This window comes from Myotis myotis, unplaced genomic scaffold (genome assembly GCF_014108235.1).
Source record: "Myotis myotis isolate mMyoMyo1 unplaced genomic scaffold, mMyoMyo1.p scaffold_m19_p_6, whole genome shotgun sequence".
Lineage (NCBI taxonomy): Eukaryota > Metazoa > Chordata > Mammalia > Chiroptera > Vespertilionidae > Myotis > Myotis myotis.
This window is the reverse complement of record NW_023416368.1, coordinates 71,689,294-71,709,723: the sequence shown is the minus strand read 5'-3', so window position 1 is coordinate 71,709,723 and position 20,430 is coordinate 71,689,294. Positions and strand designations below refer to the sequence as shown.

General features: G+C 41.3%; 1 protein-coding gene across 1 annotated transcript in view; it reads right to left on the bottom strand.

The window, feature by feature from the left end:
- The window catches only part of GALNTL6 (polypeptide N-acetylgalactosaminyltransferase like 6), a 955,099-nt gene that overhangs the window by 8,280 nt on the left and 926,389 nt on the right, over positions 1 to 20,430 (bottom strand). The window contains exons 11-12 of the mRNA XM_036315018.1: positions 19,707 to 19,823; positions 8,632 to 8,781 (exon numbers count right to left, since the gene is read on the bottom strand). Coding sequence (XP_036170911.1) covers positions 8,632 to 8,781; positions 19,707 to 19,823 — 267 coding nt within the window. The remainder of the gene's footprint in view (positions 1 to 8,631; positions 8,782 to 19,706; positions 19,824 to 20,430) is intronic.

The following is a 20,430-nucleotide window of genomic DNA, read 5'->3' as shown; positions in this document are numbered from 1 at the left end:
AATGTTCTACCCAGGTTTTCTTATTTTATCTACCTAAACCACATAAGTAATTTGAGGAGATAGTGAATGTGGACAAATGGGAGCTATGTTCATTTCTTTATTCATTCTACAAATGCTAATTAAGTACTTCTATGCGGCAAGCAGTTTTAGGTTCTGCATGAAAAAAAGCAGAGAAAAATCCCTGGTCTCATAGAATTTACATTCGGATATTTAGCTATAGCTAAAATAGTACAAAAATATACAGTAGAGAAATATGACTAACTAGCCCTCTTTTCCTGTATGTAAACTTGGACAGCTAAAATCAAATTAGAAGATAGTTTGTTGAGCACATGGAATAGTAATAGCTAACTTTAAATGAACTCTTATTCAGTATCATGTCTTAGAGGTGCATTTTAATTTTATTTAGCCATTATAGTCATCTTCTAAGGTAGAAACTATTCTTATCTCCATTTTCAAATGAGGAAACAGAAGCACACAGTAAGAAAGTTTCCCAAGACCCCAGATTTAGCAATACCCAAGGAAGAACCAGAATGCAAATCTCAGCTCCCCCAGGAGCCAGAGCCTGTGCTCTCGGTCTCTGAGTTACTCCATTCCTCCTCTTGCCTGAGCCAATGAGCGGCACTGCTCCAACCCCATACCTGCTCAGTAGGGAGAAATTGTTCTAGTTAGCAAACCAATGTAATTTTTTCATAGTTCCCATTACTAAGATTCTTTGGTTTGTCAGTCCAAATCTTGGCAGGCATTTGATTCAGGGAGCCTTTTTCCTTATGTTAGCGCCTGAGATGGTCTGTGATGGGGCCCTTTTTTCTTCTGAGTGACCAGAGAGTGGCAGTTAATCATGTTGGGTGAAATGGTAACCAGTAAGGATATTGCCAAGTTAGCCAGAAATGGCAGAAGTTAAAAGGTTGTGACAACTAAGTGACTTCAGAGAGGTTAGACAGATGAAAACAGAATTGGGAGCTACTACTACTTATTAAGAAGGTAGCTTCAATGCCAGGGTGAGTATATCCTCTCCTGGCAGCAATTCCCCCTCTTCTTTGACAAGGTGGTTGAATCATCCATTCAAATTGAAAATCATACTTTCTTAGGGTACAATGACTGAAGTCTCCTATTGCAAATATGGGTATGATGTAGACATTGTGCAGATGGTTTTCAGTAAGATGTTTGAAAAGTCCACTTTTGTGTTCTTATGGGCAAGCTGGAGAATGTGGGCTATGAGATATTGCTATTAGGTGAATTTGTATCTGGTTGAGGACCTTCATCCAAATGATGCTCATTAATGGATCAATGTCACCTCTACCACATGCTAGAGGGCTCAGTTCTTGTGCATTGGGATCAACATCGTAGATGAAGGCATGACTACATGCTGTGATGAAAACGAAAACTAGTTCAATTGCTCATAAGTTGGATCAAAGGATCAAAATCTAGGTTAGATGAAATCTCGTGAGAAAGAATTTAATAGAAACAAATGGATAACTGCAAAAGTATAAAAGATGAACTATACAGGTATAATACTGCAGAGATGTGTCTGTGCAGCAAAATAAGAAAAAAGACTGTGGGTTATTTTTATACTGAGACCTCATAAAGAAGCCAAGTATATGTAAAGTTAAGGCAGAAAAATTAACCGACTCAAGCTAAATTAACAAATATATTGCTCATAACAAAAGGGTACTACAAGCTCATAACAAAGGGTGCTAGAGACACATTCTGTGGTTATCACCCCTCTCTGGGACTATCAGAGTATGGTAGGAGTGAATGTCTAGAGAGGCTGATTGAGGTAGACCCATATGAAGAGCAGTGGCAAGAAAACGGGCCATTAAATCAGAAGTAAAGAGTAAAGATCAGGCAAACATTGTTCAAACCTTTGGGGTCTGACTTGAGCAAGATGGATGAAATTTAATCTGTGTGGTATCGAAAGCCAGGGAAGAACTTGCTAATACTTGAGACTGTCCAGGAATGAGGGGGCTGACCTGGGGTAGTGTAACTGCATCAGTATGACCACATAGTCCAGGATTTTATAGCAGGGCTTTATGTATCAGAACCAAAGTTGAATTACACACCTTTTAATTACGCTCTTTGTGTACACTTGCCTCATTTTTGGTCCTAAATCAATAGCTAACCAGAATGATTAAAAAATAACAACCTTGTGGCCTTCCATCTGGTATCTTTGTAGACCAGCAGGATTTTATGAGCAGAGAGGCCAAAGCCCTGGCTTATATATAAGCTACAATAAACAGTCAAATGCAGGCCCGTGCCACAAATTCCACCCACTCACTTTTTATGCCAATGTGATTGTTGCCCTGCCATCATCTCAGTCTGAAAGGTACTTTCTTATTTGTATTTCTTGTTTAATGTTATTTTAAAGTCCCTTTTTATGGAAGTTAAACTATAAGAACACTCCAGAGAGCAAGTAAAAAAAATAAATCTTTTACTTTTGGTATTTGGGGAGGCTGTGCATGTGATTCGGAGACACAGAGATGTGTTAAGTGTTATCCGCACAGCTTGGGGTTCATGAAAGAGGGGATTATTTCAATAATTGAACTCAGTGGTTCTTTAAGCCATTTAAAGAATGCTTATTTAGGAACTTCTCTACATATTAGATATCAGGTAGGCCATATTGACATACAAGAAAAAGTTTCTGCCCTTATATAGTTAACATCTATAAGGGGAGACCGGCTAGGCATAATACAATGTGACAGGTACACAGAAGGGAACAAAAATGGTATAGGAATACAAGTGGAAGGGCCAACCTCAACAGGAGTCAAGAAAGTAGGTAAAAATTAGGGCTAGAAAAATGTTTCTCCATCTGATTGCCCATTAGAACATTTTTGGAGCTTTCCAAAAATACCAACACCCAGGTCTCAGTCAGTCTATCCTTATGCCAATAACATGCTGCCTTTAGAAATGTACTTTTACATGTCTAGATACCTGGTGCTTTCATAGTGTTTAATGCTGTTCTTTTTCTTCCTTAACATTTTCTTGGCTCTCTTGGCCCTTTCATTTCCATATACATTTCAGAATTAGTTGATCAATTTCCACAAATAAACTTGCTGGGATGTGATTCTTTTTTACATTAAATCTAAACACCCATGTGAGAACTGATATCTTTACAATGATGTCTTATTATCCTTGATGGATTCCTCTGTATTTTTAAAATTTTCTCTTAGCGATGTTTTATAGTTTTCTGTGTAAAGGTCTTGCACATGTGTTGTGAGATTTTTTCCTAGTTATTTGATGCTTCCCATGGTAGTCAAATAAAATCATTTTTGAATTTCGTTTTCTATTTTTTTGGTGCTAGTATATAGAATGGATTTTCTTACATTTATCTTGTTTGCAGGACTATGCTAAATGCACTTATTAATTTTACTAGTTTAAATGTATAATATTTTGGATTTTTTAATATATCTGTTATGTCATCTGTGAATAGAGTGTTGAATATCTTCATTTCCAACTCTTACACATTTTATTTTCTTTTTCTCGCCTGATTGCTCTAGGTAGGCTATTCTGTACAATGATAAATAAAAGTGATGATAGCAGACATCATATTTTATCCCTAGACTCTGGAGGAAACTTTTAACATTTCACCACTAAAATTGATGGTTGTTGTGGGTTTTTGGATATACCTCTTATTAGAGTGAGTTAGTTTATTACTATTAGTTTACTTTCTGTATGGCTTAGACTGTTTAGTTGATGGTAAACACTTGAGGATTCATAAACAGATTCATGTATATAAGGCCCCTTGACTTATGACAAAGGTACCACTTCTATGTAGTGGGGAAAAATGGTCTTTAAATATAATAAATGGTGATTGAGCAATTGGATATAAATATGAAAAAAATCAATCCCCTCTTACATCATACACATAAAACGATTTCATGGAATTATATACCAGAGTGTTGAAAATCAAACAATAAAGATTCCAAAGACAACTTAAATGTCTATCTTCATGACTGCTGTGTGGGCAAAGATTTCCTAAACAGGACAAAAAATGCACTAATCATAAAGACTAGCTCTTCATCAAGATACCCCACAAGAAAGTAAAGGGAAGACACCGATCAGAATAAGATATTTCCAATGCAGACATCCAACAAAGAACATGTATGTATGTACGTATCCTCCAAAAAATATGTAAAAAAAGCCATACAACCAAAGTTAAATATGACCAAAAGGCTCACATCCTTCACAAAGATGATATCCAAAACAGCTAACAAACATGTGATAGCAGTCTCCAACCACAGAATGAAAATAGGAACTGAAAAAGAAATTGACTATGCCAAGCATTGGCAAGGATTGTGGACCAACTAGATTTTCATGCAGTACCTGTATCTGGCCCATGGCTCTTCAGGTCTCACTACTTCAGTGCATTCCAGCAGGTGGCCGATGTATGTGTCTTCCTAAGGACTTTCTCTGGGTTTAAGAATAGTTCTGGCTGTAAGAGCAGTAGCCCAGAGGTAGCAGACAATAAACCATCCCTACCCAGGGGTAATCCTAACCAAAGGCCAAGTGGAGTGGTGTATAAATACCCCAACTCTCTTGCTCTCTGATGTGTATTTCATATCATTTCCAGAGATCATCAGTAGGCTGAGCTCTAGTACTCACAGTGGTAAGTTCCTTAATAATGTATTCTTCGTTGACTCCCATACCTTCCCCATATTACTTCCCCACTTCTTATCAAGATTTCTTGGGGCCATCTCCAATATAAGTCACAGGGATAAATATGGGGAAACCCAATAATAATGCTTAATTAAAAAGAGAAGGATATGGGTTATAGCTCTGAATTTGCAGGAGGTATAATAAGGTTACTTAGGATAGATTGCTGTAGTGATACAGTACTGGTATATTGGGATATACCTCACCACTATTTTCAATGTAAAAAGTGCAATCATTATGTTTACCAGATTGTGAAGGGTTAGGATAAGAATTGGGAGGTGAAGGCACTTTATTTTCTATTCAATGGAAAACCAGGTGAAGTTGTAAAACACAAGAATGCAATGTTTGGATTCTTTAGAAACTCCCTCTGACTTCAGGATGGAAGAAGGGTCAGAGGGGAAAGGACAGGAAGCGGGGTACCCTTTAGGTAGCTATTTTAATTATCCAGGGGTAAGATGTGAAGGGCTGTAACTAGGGCAGGGGCTGTGGAACTGGCAAAGAAAGGATGGATTTTCCAGATATTGACCAGGGGAGGGTATTGGCAAGTCCTAGTGACCAATTAGATGTAGGGGTTGAAGAAGAGAGAGACAATTTCCTATTTTGGATGTTGATGGATGATTTAACTACTTTTACTGAGGTCACTTCAACAATTCCTTGTTCTTGTAACAGGGGTCCCCCTGGTGGTAAAAGAAAACCAAGAATGGGATTTCTTAACCTGGGTACATGCTATTTTTGGACAAAATTGTGCAACTGAACCTAGTTGCAAGATCACAGCATAGGGATCCCCTTCTTTGTATGTGTGTGGTAGCAAAGACCCACATCTAGAAAAAGCTGTAAGCTAAGGGGCATGGGTAAAGGTGATCAAAACGTGCAAACTCCCAGTTATAAATGAATAAGTTCTGATGACATAATGTACAGCATGGGACTATGGTTAACAATACTGTACTGTATACCTGAAAGTTGCTAAGACAGTAGATCTTTAAAGTTCTCATCACAAGAAGAACAAATTTGTAACTATGTGCGGTGGTTGATGTGTTAACTAAACTTATGGGGATGATCATTTTGCAGTATATACATATATCAAATCATGATGTTACATGATTTAAGGTATACACCTTGAATGCATACCATGTTTTAGGTCAATTATATCTCAATAAAGCTTGAAAAAAATCTTCCCGAATAAACAAGAACAACTGAGAGCTGATGGTTGCTGATGGGTCAGAAAGTGGGGCCTGACAATGACCTTCACCCACTCAAGGCAGGTAGCTCCTGGCCACCTTCCCTCTCCAAGAATCTCCATGTGGTCCAGAATGGGGTTGGCTGCTATGTGTGGTGCAGAATCCATCAGGCATGGGAGCTCTCCCATCAGTGATCTGATTTCTTAAAAGAGTACAGCAGAGGAAAGAGGAGAGACGCTAAAGCCAGACACACCTGCACCTGAATGCTGGCTCTGCCACAAATCTGCTAGTATCCTTGAGTTACACCTGACAGTGCCTAGAATGGTTGTGAGGTTTGAGGGAACGTGTGTAAAGCACTAGCCCAATGCCTCCTTAACAGTTGGAGGTAATGATTCCCTTAAACAGCGGTTCTCAACCTGTGGGTTGCGACCCCTTTGGAGGTCGAACGATCCTTACACAGGGGTTGCCGAAGACCATCCTGCATATCAGATATTTACATTACAATTCATAACAGTAGCCACATTACAGTTATGAAGTAGCAACGAAAATAATTTTATGGTTGGGTCACAACATGAGGAACTGTATTTAAAGGGCCAGAAGGTTGAGAACCACTGCTTTAGGCAACTAGTAGGGTCTTTGGGATCCTATTAATTCATGAATATGCTAATAAAAAAGGGGCAGCTCCAAAGCTGACTCATAATATTACGAATCCACCTGAAAGTGCCAGGGCCAAGTAATGAATCTAAACACACAGGGTAGAGCCCCAGAGACTTCTCTCTTCATGGTTTCTCTCTGAATGCCTGGGGAAGAGCCCTTGAAATAGACAAGAGGAATTTTCTAAAAAAGGTACATTCGAATAGGCCTGAGTCATTGACTAAGATGAGATATTTCAGAAGCTTTCCATTTCGAGCCTCTGGCATGTTTCTGATTATGTATAAATACCTTGCTTGTTATATAAATACACAGCGAGTGTAACCTTTTGCTAAGCAATGCAAAGCAAACAGCTACAAGAAGATCTGAGAGAAGAGCCACAGCGCAACTGCTTCTGATGGTTTCCTCTCACTGGTCCCCGAGGATCCCGGAAAGGTTTAAAGTGATAAAGCTGTAAGTTACCTCTTGAAATCACCGCAGCCATTTTTCTCTCCCCGGGAGCTCCGCGTGCACATGTATTAGCTGGTCTTATCCATCTGTAAGCCCCTGTAAGCTCGCTAATGAAAACAACCACCTCTTCTGGGCTTAACTGTGCGTTATTGAGTGTTCTGTCTCTCATGCTATAAATGCACAGTAATGAGAAGTGGGCTGTTTATTAGGGACCACCAGCATGCTAGGCAAATGGTGAATCAGATATTTCACTGATGTGCCCAGGAGGTACCATCTTAAAGGTCAGTCCATAGCCATAAAAACAACCAACCCAAAACAAAAAACTTCCTTTTTGCACCGCACACAGACTGGATATTTTGAATAGCAGAAGAGTTTGACAAGATTAATCATGCATGATGTCTTTCATAAGGGAAACTGTGAGATTCTCCTATTGTAGTAATTCCCCGTATTATATCTGGTGCCATATTCTCATTAGTGCTTTTGATTTTAAATTGTTTTGTAGAAGGGTATAACAACTGGCATTTCATATTGTTCTGGACACATAGCCATAATCTGCCAGATATTATGGAGGGTATAATGTTGTGAGTGTCAGTACCAGAGAGCTTATTTCGTGAGTGAATAGGTACCAAAACCAATGGGCCCCCCACATCGATTCTCTTCAGGTTTTCCCCTTTTACTTTCTGTAATTCCAGGGGATACAGATGTTACCTCAGCCACAGGATGGCCAAAGCTCATGATTAAAGGGGCTGGCCTGACATGCTTCTTATAGTCAGGGAAAGGTTGAATTAGGCCAGAGTGTAAAAGGCAAACAGAGGGCAGCTCCTATCTGGCTGTGAGGGCCTCCAGCAGTTGTACAAACTGGAGGAGCAGAATAGTGCTTATGAGGTATGTGCTAAGTGGAACCTGAGTCCTGCCTTAAAAACCATAGAATTTTAAAGAATTATATAATATTTATAATGAAAGTATTTTAAAATAAAAATTTAATTGTTCTTTATTTTAAATTCAATAACATGTGATTTTTATATTTGTTTTGAACTTTTTCCTATCATTAAATGTTAACTTGATTATTCTTTAAACTTTTAAATTCCACAAATAAGTTCTCCTTGCTCTACTTGGGCAGGATTTTGGCCGAATTACAAATGGATCACTTTCTGTATAAGGGGTGCCACAATTACATCTACACGAATCTATACTTATTTGTGTAATTGTACTTGTCATAACCCAGATTGCTCCCAACCAAAGGAGCCTGAGATATATTATAAATGAATAGATGCATTCATCTCTGTGTGTGCATGTGTGTGTGTGTGTGGGTGTGTGTGTGTGTGTGTGTGTGTGTATGTGTGAGAATTAGGGCTCTTAAAAAGAATACCTATGTTCATGTCTTTATTGGGTTTGTGGCCCCTCCTTTTGAGAATTGTCTGAGATATGACTCATCCCTCCCCTGTGGTGCTAGTGTTCAGTTCAAAGCCATTTTTCAGTCATAACTGGTTGTGTAGGCATCATAAACAAAGCCAAAAGCAGGCCGCTCCCAAAACACTCTATCTTTCCCCTCATCTTTGCTGGTGGTCTCCAAGCACGTGGGCCAAATACGTGTACACATGTCCGGGTAGCAGTTTCCATCCGTGTGTTTTAAAAGAAAACACTGAGTGAGAAGACCTTTAGCCCGGCAGTTTGGGAATGCCTGCTGTGAGCTGACTCTTACCTTCCGGTAGCCCCAGAGCTGGTTCCCCTTCATGCCGTGACAGTCATAGAGAGTGACCGGGCTGCTGTGCGAGATCGCGTCGAAGCAGAACTTTCGGGTGTGCAGCGGCTCACCAGGTCGAATGTCTTCTCTCCATCCAAAAGTAAAGAGCTAACGAAGTGACAACAGCAGAAAAGATGCAGTGAGTTTCATTTGAAGACGCTCGAGAGCAGGGGGAGCACTTTAGATCTGCTTTGGGACGTACAAGAAAGAACTAAGTCGCGGCATCAGAGAGATGTTGAAAAAGGCATCCTATATAATAAAAGCCTAGGTGGTGTCATGCCCTTGTGCCACGCCATCGGGCAATGTCGTCACAAGATGGCCACCACAAGATAGCTGCACGCACAGCAGAGGCAGGGCCCAGTGGCCGCTCCACGCCATGATGCCTGGGGGTCCCACAGCTCTGCGCTGTACGGAGGGGGCTGGTCCTGGTGTCTCCGCTGCCTTGCATGGAGAAGGTGGGTCCTGGTGGAGGAGGTGGGTCATGGCAGGGGAGGGCAGTTGGGGGCAATCAGGCCGGCAGGAGAGCTGTTAGGTGATCAGGCTGGCAGGCAGAAGTGGTTAGGGGCAATCAGGCAGGCAGGCAGGCGAGCGGTTAGGAGCCAGCGGTCCTGGATTGTGAGAGGGATGTCCGACTGCTGGTTGAATATCCCCTAAGGGGTCTCAGATTGGAGAGGGTGCAGGCTGGGTTGAGGGACACCCCCTACCCCTGTGCACAAATTTCATGCACCAGCCTCTCGTGTAATATAAAGTGTGTGGCAGTAACAGTTGCACCTTTGGCTGAGGGCACCAAAAATGCAAATGAGGAGTGTCCAGTTTGGTACTAGAAAAATAACAGAGGATGGTGTGCAGATGGGAGGAGAGGAAAAACTCCTTAATGAAGCGCTTCATATTCTTCAGTTTGATAAAATGCCACAGTCAGCCTAAATGAGCAGACTCACTGGAAAAAAACATCACAGGAGCAGAACTGAGCTGGATTGATGTTAGTAATTTTTTTAAAAAGTTGGTTTAAATGAAAGCTAAGCTTGATGAAGTAAAGAATAGGCAAATTAATGTCCTGGGGGTGGTGAGTAATTACGCAGGGCCATGTTTTGAAGTAAGAAGTACAGTTCAAACACACTCACACTCACACCCACTCACACACACGCTCATACACTCACACATTCACACACATGCGTAGACTTATACATGCACACATACTCACATACACACACATGCTTACATGCACACACACGCACGCATGCACACTCACATGCACACATGCATACACTCACACACACACTCACATTCACACACACTAACATGTGCACACACAGACACACATACATGCACACACACATTCTTGCTCATACACACTCTCACATGCACACACACTCATATACACATGCACACTCACACACACACACATACACTCACATGCACTCGTGCGCGTGCCCACACACACACACACACACACTCACGCATGCACTTCCCCTCCACTAAAACAAGTTTCATGAAACAATATTTATCTTTACTGGATTTTAATAGACTCTGATATTCCATCCAACCTCATCCTATCCTAGTCTATTCTATCCTATCCATGCCATTCCATTATTTTAAAAATGCTTCTAATGATGCACTAAATTAACTGTATAATGTATTAAAATTTTTTAAGACCCACCACATTCCTGTGGGGAAAGAATATTTTCTTGAGTTTGACTTGGAGAAAAAACAAGAGTAGGAGAGGTGTAGTAGGAAAAATCCTTAAGTGGGAAAATAGACTAGATGAGTCCTATTTCTTCCCAATCTAAAATTTTAGTAAGTATATATACTTCTTATGATATGACTTAAAGTAGATCTGGCTGTGTAAAGCCAAACTATGCGAAAGAAAGAGGTACCAAGAACCCCCTGTTGATATAAAGCAAGCATGATGCTCAACTCTCTCTATATAAAAGGCTAAGTGTCCATCTGTCCGACCGGTAGCTCTGACATGCACTGACCACCAGGGGGCAGATGCTCAACACAGGAGTTGCCATGATGCACATTGGCTATTTAAAAAAAAACAGCACCACGGCAAACCAACACTCAGTTTTCCCCAAGTGGGACACAGGCCCCACCACCGGAGTGACACCCCACCAAATCGCAGCCAATGCTGCCATGACCCCATGGCGCAAAATGCAGCCCACAGCCCAGCCAAGCCCAGAGCTCCAGGGAATCACACCACGTAGCAACACCCAGTTTCCTCTCCCTAGCGACTAGCCTCCTTGGAGGTCTTCAGCCCAGAACCCAACTTGCTTTATAGCCAGGTGCAAACATTTTACAATTTAACCAAATGTTTGCGAAGCATTTTCTCATGCCTCATCTCATTTGATTCTCACAGAAGTCCTGAAGTAGGTAGATAGGAGATTCGATAGAATCCTATTTTCTTTTCATTAGCTGAAAAATGGAGATTTAGAAAGTTTAGAAACTTGACCCGACTGAAAAGAAGTAAGAAATGGTGGAGCTTAAAAATGACTTCAAGTTTTCTCACTGCACAGAATAGAGTCAAATACTGCTACAGTTAAATATTTTACCCTTTGTTCTCCCTGCATGATCTATAATAATAATCTGCTTCATGTTGATATTTACTGCTGTGTTGCTAACAATTACCTGAAAGAGAAGTTGGGGTGCTTCACTAGGCTGGAAAAAGTTTAGCTAAATCAGAAAGCAGTTCTAATTAAGCAAGTTTATTCTTTATATATAAAAGGCTAAGTTGACTCACGCATGCATGATGCATATAAAGCTCTCATTAGCGCCAATTGCACATGTGTGTTTTGATCTGTCATTGTCACTTGTGAATTTGGTTGATGCTTCTATTATAGAGAAAGGGCAAATAGCAATATTAAAATACTTCTTCTAATTAATTTTCTTTCAGTGTGCATGAATCCGTGCACCAGGACACTAGTATATAGATGATACACTTAGTGCCTCTACTGACCAGGCTCTTAGTATATTTCAGTTTTAAAGTGCTATCCAGGAAAGAAAATATAGAGAATCTGGAAAAATTCTGGGGATGGCTAACAAAAACATTTAAATGGTGGAGAAACTGCAGAAACTTGAAAGAACTTGGGGGAGTGATCTGAAGAAAATCAGAAATGATCTAAATCAAACATATGGAAGTTGATTGAGTAATGGCAAGTGACTATATTTTGTTTCCCCACAAGACAGGACCTGAACGGGTATATTCTGAATAGAAGGACAAGAGATTTTAGGCGAGTCATTTAAAATTGATCAATAAAGAAGAATTGTGCAATCTCTTTCCCTTGAGTTTTTTTCTTGTTTGTTTGTTTAAATATGATTGTGGACTGAGGCACTTTTAGATTCATTTAACTTCTGTGCAGAAGAATGACTTCTCAAAAAAAAATGTCTATTCAGTAATTCTGATTTTTTAAAAAATGCTCACCCAACAATATTTTTCTATTGCTTTTTCTTTTCTTTTTTTGTTTTTGTTTTTTGTGGTTGGGGGTGGGGAGGAGGGAAAGTGGAAGGGATGGAGGAAGAGAGAGAGAGAGAAACATCAATGTGAGACAGACACATCGATCGGTTGCCTCCCGCACAAGCCCCAACCAGGGCCTGGGATCAAATCTGTAACCCAGGTATGTGCCTTTGACTGGGAATTGAACCCAGTACCCTTTGGTGTGAGGGCCAGTGCTCCAGCTACACTGCCCAGGACAGCATTTCTGATTTTGATCACTCCCTTCAAGCCAGGATTCACAACTCCCTTGGCTTTGAAATTCTAGGCTTTGTTATCCTATAACTCCATCTTGCCCATGTCCTCTTTTATCCGTCTCTTCAACAGAGGTGTTGCTCTGGGTTCTCCTTTAGACCCTCTGTCTTTGCACCTTTCTTGTTGGTCTTAAATATACTCAACTCAACTCTTGACAATATGCTGATAACTAATCTGTGTTAGTCCAACTCCACGTAGGATTTTCCTACATGGACATCTCAAATTCAACACATCCTAAATTTAATTGATTTTCATCCCTTCTAAGCCTGTTTCTATTCCTATATTTTGTTTTAGTTGGTGGTCAGATCATCCAACTTGTCAGCCTGTCTCTTTTGTCTCCCTCACCCATTCATCTAATCAATGAACAAGTTTGGCCATTTTTTGTCTTCCAAATATTGCTGGAAGTATCTCTTCCTTTCTATCTCCACTACCATTGCCCTGGACTACTAAAATGACCTAATTAGTTTCACCTCCACGTTCCTTTTGAAATTCCTTCCTATTTGTCCTCCTCAGCCTCCAGAGAAGTCTGTTTGAAATGCCTATTTGGCCGTGCTACCTCTCAATCTAAAATCCCACAATATTTGCATATAACCTCTAAAGTTCAAACTCTTTAACGTGGAAAGAACTCTCCGCAATCTGCTCTTTGCCATTTTTTTTATAGCTGCATCTCTTCCCTTTCGTTTACCTCCCAGCAACAATAAAACATTTACAGTCCCTTGCATTAATCAGGCTATATTTTCCCTCCTGTGACTTTGTTAATGAGAGTTCCGCTGGTCGGAAGGCCAACGTCAGTTCAGCTGTCCACTCCTCCAAGCAGCCTTCCTGTTTGAGCTCCTTACTCCTTGCCATCCTTACGTTATTTCATCATGTTTGTCCATTTATGTTTCTGTATCTCCTGCCAGACAGTGAGATCTTAAATGGCAGGAATCATACCTTTTTTATCTTCATGTTTCCAGCACCCAGAACAACTCATGACACATAATAAATGTTCAATACGATTTCTACCAAATAAATAAAAATTTGCACTCATTATATTAACAAAAAGTGTATTGGAATAGCTTGAAGATGAATGAATCAATCTTCTTGGTCCATCAAAAGAATTTTTTCTCTTTGGGTCTTAATTATAATATCAATCATATTATTATTTGTTGAACTTTCAACTTCAATGAGTCTAGGCTCAGTAACCTATTATTTCCCAACCTCTAAGCCTACCATTGGCATTGATTAAATATTTTATTTAAATGTCAAATTTCCTTGGTACCATAAACAGACCAAGCAATGCAGGAACCAGTGGTTTTCACTGGTTAATCCATTTCCCTCTCTGTTGATGTCTTTCTGCCTCTCTGTCTCTGTATCTCTTTTTGCTGTTTAAACAGTCAGTCCTCACTTAACATCATCGATAGGTTCTGTGATTTAAGTGAAACAACATATAACGAACCAGTTTTAGCATAGGCTAATTGATATAAACAAGAGTTAAGTTCCTATGGCAACTCATCAATGTTATAACGAAACCATGTTGAACAATACAGCATGATTGGAGGACCTGCTGTACTCTCAGAAGGCTGGAGCCAAAAGGGACCATAATCATGACTTAGAACAGCCTCTTATTATGCAGTTGAGGAAAATCAGGCCTGCAGGGGTCAAATGGCTTTATAACAGTATTTCTTACTTATTTTTTTCTTATGTTTTGCTTGTCTTACTTTTTAATAAATGAATCTGTTAGGCCCAAAAGAATACCCGTGTTAGGGCACACTTACACAGATGTGTCTCTTGGACAGATTTATTCATGTATTGTCACAATTATATTTCAGAGCATCTTTAAGTGACTTTTATTTCTTGTTTCCAGATTTATTATTATAGTGCAACAGTCACTAGATTTGTAGACTGATTATTAGCCTGCAGTCTTCAGTGTTTTATGTATTACTATTACTATTATTATTATTATTATTATTACCTGGTGATTGCTTTCCCACCCCCCATGTGATATAGCTTCAGATTGTATTCATCGTCTTACTCTGTTGCCTCTACCATTAGCTAAAAATGTTTTTGCTTATGTTTTTGAAATGCATTCTATTGCCATTTATCTTACCCTAATGGCCATGTCAAAGCAATCAGGCATTGAGTGTTTCACTCATTAGGCACACTTTTCTGTGTGCACTCTTGTCAAGGCAGAAACAAGCAGACATGATGAAAGCATTGCCACTGTTTGCCTTGGGTGATGTTACTGTGACATTCATAGTTTGTCTTCTTCCCTTGGGCTGTTTCTTACAGACAGAAGAATTTAGATTTCCCAGAAAATAACTCATGAGTTTTTTAACCTCCATCCCTCAATTTTAGAGGAAATTGATATTACTTTCACTACTTTTTCTTAGAGAGGGAGGAAGAGAGAGCAAAACATTAATGTGAGTGAGACACATGGCTTGGTTGCCTCCTGTACCCACTCCGGAGGTTGAACCGAAATCCCAGGTATGTGCCCTAACTAGAATTGAACCTGTGACCTTCCAGTACACGGGATGACGCTCCAACCAACTGAGCCTCACAGGCCAGGACTCTACTTTTTTCTGTTAAGTGATACTTTTAAATGTAGATTCAGAATGACACATAACTCCTTAATGACACATAACATCTTTGCTTTAACATTAATGTGGTGTGAGTAACGTTGCCTGCGTCTGCATTGTATTGCATGAGTAAGCTCACTAGACACAGAACTGCAAATACACTATCATAGCTTTGCTACCTGATTTGGAAAGATTAAAAATATTTTTCTTTCTGCAGGGGGTGATACTTTGCTGTGTGGTTGGCAGCTATGGGAGATAGCGCATGTCCCTTTTTGCAGTTTGTGTCCATCCATGTATTCTGTCCTGAGAGTGAGACCATGTCCCAGAATCTGTCCTTTTACCACATGCAGGGACCTGCTTCATCTCTGCTTGCACATCTCCCCTCCAGGCCTTTGAAAGGAGCTTTTGTCTGCTTCCTCAGCAGGACCAGGGCCTGCTCCACTGCAGTCAGCGCTTCCTCCCCAGAATGCGATCAGAGCAGCTGCCTGGCCAAACAGCACCAGGGCTCTCTCCGCACCCCTCTTCCCTTCCCCTCCCCTCCTCCCTCTTCCCAGGGACTCATAATATAATGGCCACTGGGGAGTATCCTTTCCAGACCTACAGTCTAATTTTAGTTTTCTTTCTTGGCCCCTAAAGGAAACGGAAAGCCAGCACACAATGCCACAGTGATATCAAACAGCTAAATAGATGGCCCTGAAAAACGAATCAGACATTTGCTTCCTTCATAGAAGTCACATTAGTCATCACTGGTGCTCTGCAACAATCTTATCTATCAACAATCGAATCTAAAAAACAAAGTAAACGAACAAGCAGAACAGACACGGACTCATAGACACAGAGGACATTTTCAGGGTTGCCAGATGGGATGGGGTTTGGGGGCGCTGGGCGAAAAAGGTGAAGGGATTAAGAAGTGCAAATTGGTTGCTACAGAATAGTCAAGGGGATGTAAAGTGCAGCGTGAGGAATACGGCCCGTAATATTCTAATAACTACGTGTGGTGTCAGATGGGGATGAGATTTACCCGGATGATCACTTAGCAAGTTATAGAATGCGTCATCTCTGGCGGGTACACCTGATATTGTATGCCAACTATAATTGAAAAACAAAAAAATGATTTAAAAAAGAACTAACAAGAAAAGGAACACGCCAAGACTGCTATTCTAATGGGTAGTTTCTCTCCTTTCAAAGTTTAAGTATTTCTCCTTCAACGAATTCACTCTCAGAAGTTTTCTCCAGTCTTAGTAAGACTAATGATTTGTGCTTTTAAGTAGGAATGTTCATATTTCATGGGCCTTTCTGCATAAGTGTTTTCCAGTTGTCTTTTATATAGTTGTTGTGACTCATGTATATCTGTGTTGGAGAATAAAGTTCAAACTCATCTTCAGTTTGGAAACAGTGACAATACATATTTTCCCCTCAACTAAAAAATGGGCGCTTCAACAGACTCTTCTTCAGCGCCCATGGAACTGTTGTGTTTATTTTAAATATACAGGGTCACTTGAGCTTTCATAAGTGTCCCTTTTGTGTTCTATGAATGCTTTTGAATGAAAAAGAATAGCTATAATTTTCCTGTCCTGATATACTTCTTTTCTCATTCAGGAATTTTCATCTAAATGTAAAAGAATGGGACCTAATGCTAATAAGTCATTGAATAAAGCTTGCAGTTAATTACTAGAAAACAAAGCAGCTTGCAATGTTTTCACCTCCAAGTCAATATAGCCTGGTGCATATTTTAAATATGATTTATTTTCAACCTCCTGTCAACCTTGTTTAATCTTCCTGTAGCTCTGCTTTCAGTCTCCAGAGACTGGAAATCTTTTTAAAGAGATTTATTAACTGGTCCCTTTAGTTCCTCTTATGTCCGCTTGTCTAGTGCTGCCCTCTGCTGACTATTTCTTGAATTACATCCCATAGATGTTTACAGTTTTGCCTGAGCGGGAAGGAAAATAAAAGAACAATTTTTAAAGTGTATACCTTAGAGTTGGTTTTATCTATATCTTTATTTTCAGCGGGAAAATAAAATCTGAAGTCCAGAAAAATATTTCATTCTAGAACACTCCAGGGGATAGAAATATTGCTCCTGATTCAGGCATTCAGGTATGCGTACCTCATATCAACCAGCTGCCTAGGTCTGGTTCCTGGTTGGGCTGAATGGAGGTGGCAGAGAGGAATTTGACCCTTCAGACAAAGATTTTCCTTATGGCATGCTCCCTTTTCTTTTTCCTTTTAGAAAATAACCTTTCATCTCTAGGTACCAGTCTTACTGGGAGGCCTCTGAACTCTTCTCTCTGGCTCCCAGGCTGAAGTCAGAATTGCTTCTTGGAGGTAACAGGCCAATGCTATCTCACACCCCTGGTAGCTTCCCTGTGGTGCTTACAGAGAGACAGCGATGAGAGAGAGAGAGAGAGAGAGAGAGAGAGAGAGAGAGAGAGAGAGAGAGGAAAAGGGGCAGGTGAGTCAGCTTTTACTGACACTTCATTCCCATCAGTGAGTCCTGGGGCTACAGGCTTCCTCATAGCCCATCTGATCAGCGTGGCACGCTGCGAGATAGAGATTTGAGTGAACGACAAAGAGTATTTGGTGTGTGGCGGCTGCCTGGGACCTGAGAGAGCTCTAATTTGGTGTCAGCATGAAGCGCTCTGGGGGGAGGACTGGGAGAAGGCAGAAAAGTATATTGACTCTGCACCGATGTGCAAGATGCTGTTATATAACAGACATGACTTATTCTCATAATAACCCTGTTGGGAGCTGAATTGTGGTCCCTACTTAAAGAGGGAGGAACTATGGCCTAGAAAGGTTTAATAACTTCACAAGGACACACAGGGTAAACGGGCTGAAATCTAGGTGGGCCTGACTGCATGGCCCAGGATCCTGCTAGAACATCGTGAGCTTGTGGGATAAGAGTACAAGGACCTCCCCCTGCCGGCATGGCTCGGTGGTTGAAGGTCGACCTATGAACCGAGAGGTCCTGGTTTGATTCCTGGTCAGGGCACATGCAGGGGATGGGAGTGGTGTGTGTGTGTGTGTGTGTGTGTGTGTGTGTGTGTGTGTGTGTGTGTAGGCTTGCTCCCCAGTGTGGGGTGTACAGGAGGCAGCCAATCAATGATTCTCTCTCATCACTGCTGTTTCTATCTCTCTCTCCCTCTTCCTTCCTCTCTGAAATCAATATATATATATTATAATTTTTAAAAAAGAGTGCAAGGACCAGATTACAGGCTTGGGGTGGAAGGGGCATTGTTGGTTCAGTGATTGACTGAATTAATTCTGGATGGTGCTATGGACTCAGTGCATGGGTGCTTTCCTGAATGATGCTGCTCTGCCCGAGAATTCAGGCTAGAGGTGGGGCAGGAAGGGGCAGTGGGGGGCGGCGCCACCGTGCTGGGTCTCAGCACACCTGAGGACTCTGGGAGACCCTAGGCTGGCACGGCAGGTTTTTACCCATAATAGAAAAGATAGACACGTAAGGAATATCTCAAGCAGAACAGAACAGCACAGAACAGAGCAGAACGGAGCAGAGTAGAACATCACTAATACTTTACTGGAAATTGCTTGTCTCCTTTTTGGTTTGCCTAAGAGAGGCATTATAGACAATTCTGGGAAGCAGAAAGCACAGGGAGGACATACTATCCTGATCGTGGAATATATCCTTTGCAGAGGGAGAGAAGGGAGTAGCAAGGCGGGGCAGGGGCTTTAACTGTATTTGTAAATTTCATTCTTTTTTAAAAATATATATTTTTATTGATTTCAGTGAGGAAGGGAGAGGGCGAGAGAGATAGAAACATCAATGATGAGAGATAATCATTGATTGGCTGCCTCCCCCCTCCCCCCCAGCCCCCACTGGGAATCAAGCCTGCAACCTGGACATGTGTCCCTGACTAGAATCAAACCCGGGACCCTTTAGTCCACAGGCTAACGCTCTATCCACTGAGCTAAACCGGCTAGGGTGTAAATTTTATTCTTTAAAAAATATAGAAGTAGCTGAAGATACTTGTTAAATCTGCATGATGAGTCTATAAATGCCGGGTATAATGTTTTTTATAGTTTCCTATTTGAAATAGTTCATAGTTAAACATGAAAACGGTACAACAGGGACACAGTGTGAGGAAAGCCCCTCACGAGGGCTGTCAAGCTTCAAAGCGGGTCAGGGGTCACACCTCACTTCACAAACTGGGCAGCACTGAAAGGTTTTCTCAATCAGAAGCAACACACAGCCTGTACGTAGCCCATGAAGCTCATCCTTCATGGGGTGTTATTGCCTCCAAGGTATCTTTCATGTGTGAGATTACAAACTCCTACAGCAACCAGAGGTGTATGTAAAATATTCTTTTCCATAAACAGCCAGAGGGCGGAAGTAAGATTAAAGTCATACAAACTTATGGAGTAACAAAAAGTCTTTCACGAAAGCCATGAAATTTAGTTGGAAGAGTTCCACAGCCTCGGACAGGCCTTTCATGGTTTGAAAACGATATATTCTGGGAAAGGAAATATAACAGGGCCACAGTCAACATTTCTTCCATCCTTCCTATGACTTAAAGCACATTTTTATACATGATCTCCATTGAGGATCACAACTGCTCTGAGGAGGAGCAGAAACAAAGAAGGGAAACGATTCACTCACCTACAGAACCACGGCCTCCCCCAGGCCCCACACAGCCTTTCCGGAGATTCCTTCCCACTGTGTCCCCCCGTGCCTGCCTCGGCCCCTAGCCCACGGCTTCTGGGAGCCGGCATACCTGCTCATGAGACCATGTCCTTTCAGAGCCATCCTTGACACAGATGTCCAGCCTGAGCTCGGTTCCCGTGGCTCCATGCTTGCTGTCCACACAGAGATTGGCTGCCACGTTTCGAATCTGTGGAAGGAAGGAGGAGTGAGCATGAGGCCCTTTTTCATTTTACCTCTAGCTCTATGTTATCTATGACAATTCTGGCACAGACTCAGCAGCTGGTGTGTGTGTGTGTGTGTGTGTGTGTGTGTGTGTGTGTGTGTGAGAGAGAGAGAGAGAGAGAGAGAGAGAGAGAGAGAGAGAGAGGTTTCATGATTATTGAATGATGCTTTAAATTTATGTGCAATTTATGGAGAAAACAGGGAAGTAAAAATAACATGGTCCAGTCTACATGTAAAATGACATGAGAAGGTTGAAGAGCAAGCTGTGGCTGACTCCAGCAAAAGAATGTGTGACAGGCAACACAGGGAGCACTGTAGAGTTCATGACTTTTCTAAAATGGGAGATATGTCTTCTTCAGGAGGTTAGGAATTCAGTTAGGAATCTGTTATCTTCTTGCTCAAAAGCATCTTCTACCATTTGCACCCTAGCTGGGGGTGAGATCCCCAATGAGCCAGGTGATGCAGGTAAAGTGTGAGGTGAAAGAGAGTGAATCGCTGAGCACTGTATGGTTCTGGGCAGGACAAGATGACCTTGACATTGTAGTTTGCCTGGGGTGGTCTTGGTCTATACC